Source organism: Morone saxatilis, unplaced genomic scaffold, assembly GCF_004916995.1.
Source record: "Morone saxatilis isolate NCDOM2014 unplaced genomic scaffold, NCSU_SB_2.0 Contig4, whole genome shotgun sequence".
NCBI classification, from domain to species: domain Eukaryota; kingdom Metazoa; phylum Chordata; class Actinopteri; family Moronidae; genus Morone; species Morone saxatilis.
The window spans coordinates 16,957,704-16,966,906 of NW_023339984.1; the positions used below are offsets into that span (position 1 = coordinate 16,957,704).

Sequence of the window (9,203 nt, forward strand, 5' to 3'; positions counted from 1 at the left end):
GGGACTCTCCGGTTGAGGTCAACCATAAGCCAAGAAGGAATCGCCAAGAAGAAGTCCAGGGTGGCAGTTCTCCTTCTCCAACCACTTTGTCAACTGTCATCTTTAGAAGATCAACTAAAAGAATTGTTCTTTGGTCCTTCAGATCAAGGAAACTTGCCAAGCTGTTGGTATTTTTGTTTTGGTGAAAAGTCATAGCACAAAAAGACTGCAAAGAACTCCTGAACATCAGGGTGGCACAAAGAAAAAGACCTTTTTCTGGGAAATACTTCTTTTCCCTAAGAACTTGGCATTGCAAATCCAGAGTAGATCTTTGCCTACTTTGATGTTAATGCCAACATTCTTCAAGGTCTTCGTCCGTGAGAGATGAGGTTGTTCTTCTGCAGTTGGGACAAAATTGCCAGTTTGCAAAGTTTCAGAAGAAAATTCTCGATGCATCGTCGAAGGTCTCTCTCTGTTCTCCCTCCAGTCTTCATCTCATACTTTCTGATTCTGCCGTTTGGGTCTGGGACAAACAGAAAATGGTGCCCATCATCTCAGTAGAGTTCGGAGGAGTTTCACGCTTTTCGGTCTTCCCCAAAGACCTCCTGAAATAAAATGCCAAGAAATCAGCAGCAGATCGGGATCTGGCACATGATATCGAGACTCTGTGTGAAGAGTGGAATGTGTGAAAATAATCCTGTCCAGCAAGGCTCCTGTCATGACTAAATCATCTTCCTGAAGTACTCCTCTTTTTTGTGGTTACTGAAACCCTCCTTATCTCCGTCCACCCATGTGGACAAACTGTGCCGGGGATCTGATTGGCTGCTGCTGGAACGGATGTTATCCAGAGTTCAGCATGTAGGAAGAAGGGTTGGCCTGAATGAGGTTTGAAAGGAGATTGCCACAGATGTTACTTCATTAACAGGATGTTACCGGCTTGTTCTTGAAGTCCAGTTGAAGTCTGCTTTCATCCAGACCGTCCAGGATCACCATGACTCTGGTTTTGACAAAATCATCTGAATCTTTTAAACTCTGAAGTGCAGGGTAAAATTCAGTCAGGAGCTCACGCAAGCTTTTGTTATCTTTGATCAAATTCACCTCTCGGAAAGCCAGACAGAAAATGAAATCAATGTCCTGGTTTTCTCTCTCCTCGGCCCAGTCAAGAATGAATTTCTGCACAGAAAACGATTTTCCAATCCCTGCAACGCCCTTCGTCAGGACTGTTCTGTGGGGTTTCGTCTGGCCGGGCAAAGATTTGAAGATATCAATGAGGTTGACTAAACATCTGAAAGATTGTCGTTCCAACTTATGTTTGATGTGTCTGAACGCATGTTCTTCATGTGGTCCTCTACTCTCTCCAGTGGTGATGTAGAGTGCTGTGTAGATGCTGATCAGAGAATATTTTCGGTCACCCTGACCTTCGTATGTCCAAGTGAATTGCTTTCGCATTGCTTGTTTAAGATTCTTCTTTTCTTTAAAACTTAGGGCGTGCCCTGTAACAATTAAATGCACGATTCATTATTTAGATTCCTAAACATAAGTTCTTTTTTATTCCATTCGGGTTTTGCGCAAGTTTTGTGGCCACCGTAGATTCTCCTACACACTTCACAGCCTGTTCTCATTCCCAGGTCTTTAAATATAGACGTGAACAGTGTTCAGTTAGTTGCAATCTGAAACTTTGCCGCTAGGTGACACTAAATCCTACAAACTGATCATTTAAATGTAACTTGTGACACCCAACATAATGACATACTAATCTGTTAGTATTACTAGTAGGTATTGTTTGTAGGTAGTAGTAGACGTAGCACTACAAATATTTGTGAAGTCTATAGTTGAACTTACTCATTTCCTCCTTCATATCTCTCTGAATTGTGATGAAATGGAGTGAATCCTTCATATACACAGAACTGCTGAATGGTTCCTCACTCTGCTGTCTATAAGAACAAATTACAACAAATGACAGATTATTCTTGCCAGATGCACATTGGGAGGATGGGAGGATGGGATCTGCAACACAGTACACAAAGTGCATTTTGAATGCAGCATGATTGTATATTGTCACTAAAAAGATGAGAGTTGATATAAACAGGATGAAGACACATGAATTGAAAATGGTTTAGTTTAGGAAATATTCATGCTTAAACAGAAAACAAATGGCTTTGTCACTTTAAATGTTAAATTGTTATTACAATTACCTTAATATGCATTAAGGTACAATAAACTTTATTTATAGAAAAATAATAAAATTACCTTTCTGTCTTTTCAATATCAAAATTGAGTGGATGGAACAGGGAACTATCACTCCTCACAGAGATACCGCTGGGGTCTTTGGACGTAGTTGCACTCTGTGAACTAAGGGGAGAGAATGTATTATCTACTAAACATACCTGCTGCATGAAACAACAAATGAATGTACTCAACTCCAAATGCTTATCTGTGGGCTACATTCGCATTTTAAGCTGAAAATCCCCAAAACAGGACTTAATTTATACACTTTATAAATACACTCCAGTTTATAAGGTCCACCTATAGCCAGTAATACAGTCTAACACAGAAGTCCTGCAATAAATCATACTTTCATGAAGTTTATAATGTTTAGTTCTTGCTGAAACTGGAAAGAAAATATCACAATCAGAAGAAACAACCACTGAAGAACTTGGAGTCAATGTACTGAAATGTGAATCTATATTGAGGAAACAAAGCTTTCTGAGGCACTGAAGCAGCATTTTATATGGCCAATACCTGCTGGATGGCATGTGTATGGAAGACCATGGTGGCGATCAGAATACAAATGGTTGACTTTTTGCAATTTGCACATTTTGTTGTTGCTGTGTTTTGTTCATAACACCACAGTGATATGCTTTAAGGTACAATAAACTTTATTAAATATTAAAATTACCTTTCTGTCTTTTCAAGACCAAAATTGAGTGGATGGAACAGGGAACTATCACTCTTCACAGAGATACCGCTGGGATCTTTGGACGTAGTTGCACTCATCTGTGAACTAAGGGGAGAGATTGTATTATCTACTAAACATACTCAAATTCTCATTTTAAGCTGGACATCCCCAAAACAAGACTTCACATTCAGTTTAAATCAAACTGAAATGTAAAAAACACTATAAATACACTCAGTTGCCAGTTTATAATGTCTGCCTATAGCCAGTAATACAGTCTAACACAGAAGTCCTGAAATAAATCATACTTTCATGAAGTTTTAAGATCTTGTTGAAACTGTGAAAAAGAACAACTTACTCAGAACTGACTCAATGTACTTAAATGTGAATCTAAATTGAGGACACAAAGCTTCGAAAGGCAGTGAAGCAGCATTTTATATGGCCAATATCTGCTGGATAGCATGTGTATGAGGGACCATGGTGGCAATCAGAATACAAAAGGTTAACTTTTTGTTGTTGCTGTGTTTTGCTTATAACTCCATGGCCTGGCTGTGTATGATTTACTAAACACTGTATTACCTGACAGGTGACTCACTGCAGGAGCTGATTGGCTGCTCAAAGGACTCCTCAGACAAAGACTCAGGAAGTTTCCTCCTCTTCTTCCTCTCAGCCATTTCTATTCCAAGTAAAGGCACAAAAAGGGACAAAATACTTTTCTATGAGTTGTGTTTCAGTCAGTACCATTTTCTATCTGTTTATTTATTTGTATTTTTTTCATATTCTTCCTGTCCAGTGAAAACCACACATCTCCAAATTAGGTGATTTTGAAGGTTTGTAATAAACGGATTAACCTCGATTAACCTATTTACTCTGCAGCCTGCTGCTACCATGTTGAATTGAATGTGTGAAACGTTGTTGTAAAACGAAACTAAAGATTTCTTTACGATAAATTCTGCACACACCTGTTTCCACGTTGCCTTTGAGTTCTACAGCTCATTAGAATATCCAGATAGCGTTATAATCTCCGTCTAATAAATGATGTGTATGGCTGCATTTGATTGTCTCATCATCAAGTTATTGATCGTGTGATCAATGCAAGTTTACAGCAATAGGCCCTCAGTACATTATAATACCCTGCAATGACAGTGCCTATTGTTCTGCAAGACTGAAAGTGAAGCTGCAGAACTAACCGTAAACGACATGAAACAGGCAACCTGCAGATTTTATTAGATATGAGACAGGGATAAGATAAACAGCAGAATAATGAATGACTACTTACTTTGTTTCTTCCACAGAATGAAGTGTGGTCGTTCTGATGACGCGGTGAGTAAAGTGAAACCACGAGACAATTTCTTTCTTTTTTGCTGATCTCATGTCAAAGTTTAGATGGAGTGACATCTAGTGGAGAAACAGAGTAATGAGGTGGCAACAAGTGACTGCAAAAGGGACCTGCATACACTTGAAATATTGTATGAACATATTGCATTTATACGAGAAGAAATGTGTTTGTGAGACTCTATATGAAATGAAGTGCAGCTGCAAGACACAATAAGACAGAAAAAGCTTTTTCAGCTCGTTTAATACTTTATAAAACATCAAAACTACATTATATTAAAATAGATTTGGTATTATACAAGGCATTTCCTAGCAGACTGGATGAGTTATTTCCCTTAAAGCTCATCCCGAGACATTTTTAAAATGATATTTCTTCTACAGATCAGAGACAACCAACAGCTCAGTGACACATTTGTCCAGTTTAGTCATTAAAAGGGATAAAAAGTAAATCAATATGTTTGTAAAATGGTTTACATCACCTGTTTATTGATTTTAGACCATTTATTTTCTTACTGCAACATTCAGTAAACAACTTAATTTGTTATTAACAGGTTACATGGAACACTGAAAAACAATCAGAAACACATCAACATAAAAGGTAAAATACATATAACATGTAAGGCTAAATATACTTTGCATATTAGAGAAACAATTCAATTCAATTGAAACAGAGGCACAGACGATGCTGCGCTGCGTAATACAGTAATTTTAACATTTATATACACAAATCTGCAGAATTTAGGACACACACATATGGACATAGTTTCAACATGAGTAAGACATGCAACAAGAGTTTTAATTTAATTTAATTCTATTTTATGCTCATGGTATTCAACGTAGTAGGCCCTGGTCTTAATGTTTAAAGGAGTAAATGCAGAAAATTAGGGAATAATTGTGGTCAGGGTTAACAGAAGCCATCACTGACTTCTGGTAGGGGACGAGAAACAAACAGGAGTCATGTTTTGCAAATCTACGCCCTCAGTTGCTCGTGCGAATGCAGTGAAAGTTTGGTTACGTTAGCTGACGAAATAATGCAGAGGAATGAGTGTGAAGTTCAACAGCAGGATAGAGTAGAAATCTATTTTCCAATCCCTGCAACGCCCTTCGTCAGGACTGTTCTGTGGGGTTTCTTCTGGCTGGGCAAAGATTTGAAGATGTCACTGAGGTTGACTAAATGTATGAAAGATTGTCGTTCCAACTTATGTTTGATGTCTCTGAATGCATGTTCTTCACATGGCCCTTCACTCTCTCCAGTGGTGATGTAGAGTTCTGTGTAGATTCTGTTCAGGGGGCTCTTCTGGTCATCAATACCTTCAGATGTCAAAGTAAATCTCTTTCGCATTGCTTCTTTAAGATTCTTCTTTGCTTTCAAAATAAGGCTGTCCCCTGTTACAATCAAAAGCACACAAATAATAAATGAGTGGGTATTGTCAAATAGTTTTAGCTATAGGTCATGCAAAAAGCACAAACACACTTAACATCTTGACTTTAAGGTGGATTTGTGATTCTAAATCTCTGTTCAGAGTTTAAAGTCTGAAAGCAATTTGCAACCTGACACCCACATAAAGTTATATTCTCAGAGCTAGAGAGAGCAACTTGATGCTTTATCTGTTTGTTTGCCCTAAAAAACAACTGTACATACTTTTCTAAAAATAAAGACAACTTAAAATTCCTAATACAGAACCTAGTTGTAGCATTAATAGTAGCAGTACAGATATTTGATTTGGAGTTACCAGTGTCTTCTTCAGTATCTCTCCTGTATTCAGGATCTCTTCTGAGTTTCTTTCCACACTTGGCACAGGGGTAGTCTGCTGGTGAATCACTCTGGTCCCAGTCTGAGCTGACACACTGTTTGCATGACCAGTGTCCACAGACTGATTGGACTGGATCCTTCACAACCTTCTTACACACTGAACAGTTGGATGGTTCCTTGTGAAGCTGGCTGTAGGGTGATCAACAAATGAGACGTTAGTCCTGCTAGATGTGTATCAGTTGTGCTGTATTAATTCATTCATTCTATTCATACAGTAGTAGTAGGAGATCCTGACAACTGCAGTGCTGCTGCATTTTAACACAGGGACAGGTAATTTCAAACTTACTGACAGCATTATAGTCGAACATTATAACACAGCTAAAGCCCTATTATAGATGCTTCAGGAGATGCCATTATATTACATGTGTTATGTCGTCACAAAGGATTTAATATTTTGGTTATTTTTGTTTCCAGAGACTTTAACCGAACCTGGTTTTTCAGTGACACTGTAATTTACTGGAGAGCTATAATGCTTCTAAATGATTAAATCACATCTGATTCTCTTCAAGAAGTTTTTTCAGTTCTGTTCACCACACCCACAACACTTGCTGTATAAGCTGTACATTCAGAGACTACCATGATTAGCATAGTTTAGCTAACAGAACTGATCCACTACCAGAGATGTCTGGGTGTTATTTGCACTTTCTAATTTAGATTCCACATGTGCTCAAACAAAGACCTAACTGGAGTGTATTAAGCTAAATAAACAGTAATAATTTGGGAACAAAAAAAAAGTAAAACATGTAAAAACAGCGCCTAAAACTGTAAAATAAATCCAAATATGAAAACGTTTTGTGTCATTGTAGACAGGAAGGTATCACCTTATTCTAGCTGACATGCTGCTGGTTCCTCTCTATCATTATTTAATGAATTAACCTTAATATGCTTTTAGATACAATATCTTTTTTTATCGTTTTAATTACTGAATGAATCTTTGATGAACTAATATGCTTCATATGCAAGATATTTTGTTCAAAGAAAACATTATATGGAATTACCTTTGTGTCTTTTTAAGACCAAAATTGAGTGGCTCGAACATGGATGCCTCACTTTTTATAGAGAAACTGGGAGCTGTGGACTGTTGACTTCCACTCAACGTCAAACTAAACAGAGAAATCTTTTTACTTGTGCAGAACCTTTATATTTACTCAGTAACTCATTCAGCAAACAAGAACACATCTATAACATACAGTACAAATGTGAATGTAGATAATAATAGTGCACAAAATTTAATATTACCATTTCAATTTATCAACATCAAAGTTGAGTGGCTGACCCATGGATGATTCACTCTTCATAGAGACACCACTGGGACTCGAGGACCCATCTTCACTCATTTGTGAACTATTAAGAAAAGAGTGATAGACAGGAAAGGCGTCTTTGAGGACACAGCTGGGACTTGAGGACCTATCTTCAATCATCTGTGAACTATTAAGGGATTAAGCTCAGAAAGTCCAGAAACTAATAGGAGAGAGACACTGGGAGCTGTGGACTGCTGACTTCCACTAAACAGCAAACTAAAAAGAGACACAGTAGTTCACCTTGTAGAGTGCATGCCCCATGTAAGCTGAGTCATTACTGCAACGACCCGGGGTTGTGCACCCCTCTATCTAATGAAGACTAACAGCCCAAAAAATATATATTTAAAAAGAGAAATTTTATTTACTACTTAAATGTAATATTACTGTTTAAATTTTTCAAGACCAAAGTTGAGTCAGAAGCTGTGAGGTGGATGGCTCCATGGATGCACTCACTCTTTGATAGAGACACCGCCTGGACTCGAGGACCCATCTTCACTCATCTGGTGATAATATTAAGGGGAGAGACTGATCAGCTCAGAAAGTCTAGAAAGTTATAAACCACTAAGAGTCTACAGGCTATGCTAGCAGCTTTGGTTCGAGGCTTATATTGTGGAAACAGTGGGAACTTGAGCTTAAATTGCTTAACTCTATCACAGCTCAACAGGTTGTATATACACCAGGTAAGTCCATACATGGCTTCAATTTAATGCAAGTCCTTACTGGTCTGCACCAAGAAAAAAAGAGAATGGCTATGGGGCAAAGAGCTGGGTCGGCTTCCTGCGTCTTCTTCTCTGCCATCTCTATTGCTGCAGCTGTAACACACTACTGGTAGCCAAACAAACAAACGTTTCAAGGACATCTGTAAAGGAAACGATTCTAGTATCTATATCAGTTTGTAATTCAGTATTATTTGGATCATTTTAGACCTGTTGTTTTTTCCTTTCTGTTACAGGGCAATCAAAGGACATTTTTACATCATATTAATTCAGCTTTTGTCAAAAGTAAATTACAATAGAAAGAGAGCACAAGATCATGTGTGCATCCAAATAGATCCAGGAAGAGTACGTACACAGTAAAAAAGTACAGGTACAGAATATCCTTTTCCTCAGCAAAATGATTGATTTGCTTACATTACAATTTCTTTCAAAATATTATTTCTCTGCTTGCAAATTGATACTTTTGCTGAGGCTCCAAATCTTTCCCATTTTGGGCTCGCTTCAGGAATGAGCAGCATTGTGGTAATTTGGTGCATTGACTTGTTGTATTAGCTTACCAGAGCGCAATTGTTCCACTGTTTGGGTTGCTTGTTGAGTATTCTGCTTTCATTTTACTGCTATGGGTCCGCTGGTCAAGCTGTATGGGAACGTCGTGTTACAGTTACTGCTGATCGGAAACCTGACACATCCTGGGTTTTTGCAGACTTCATATTAAAAGCGTTTAAATAACAAAATCACAGCAGACTTTTATTGTGAAGAAAATCTATAGGAGAGTGGTGTTGGATGACAGGGCAGAGGTTTTTTAACGCATTGCGAACCAAAAAGAAAGAAAAAGTACTGAAAACGACCAGTAGGCTATCACTCTTATAAAAAACAAACTGGTAGAATCATAAAAGGGCCACTTACAATGAATCTTCTCTTTGTTTTTCCACATGAAAACATCCCCGCTCGTTCTTTTGGGTAAAAAAGGGACGACGATTCCTCACTAACTTGGGCTCGTTCTGCGGGGTGACACTTTTTTTTCTCGTCAGGCCAAAAAACCCCCCCCAAAAAACCCGACAAGGCTTGGATATGAGAAAACAATGGAAGCCAGTTGCAGCCAATATGATGGGGGAAAAAAAGCTTAAACTGAGAAATCTCAAAATATTGACGGTGGTGAGTAT

At 38.2% G+C, this 9,203-nt stretch overlaps 1 protein-coding gene across 1 annotated transcript in view; it reads right to left on the reverse strand.

Moving 5' to 3' along the window:
• The window catches only part of LOC118337916, a 21,824-nt gene that overhangs the window by 3,912 nt on the left and 8,709 nt on the right, over nucleotides 1–9,203 (reverse strand). The window contains 9 exon segments of the mRNA XM_035675081.1: nucleotides 856–906; nucleotides 908–1,472; nucleotides 1,822–1,913; nucleotides 2,230–2,331; nucleotides 2,879–2,983; nucleotides 3,455–3,551; nucleotides 4,155–4,239; nucleotides 5,310–5,596; nucleotides 5,944–6,109. Of these exon segments, the coding sequence (XP_035530974.1) occupies nucleotides 856–906; nucleotides 908–1,472; nucleotides 1,822–1,913; nucleotides 2,230–2,331; nucleotides 2,879–2,983; nucleotides 3,455–3,551; nucleotides 4,155–4,239; nucleotides 5,310–5,596; nucleotides 5,944–6,109 (1,550 nt within the window).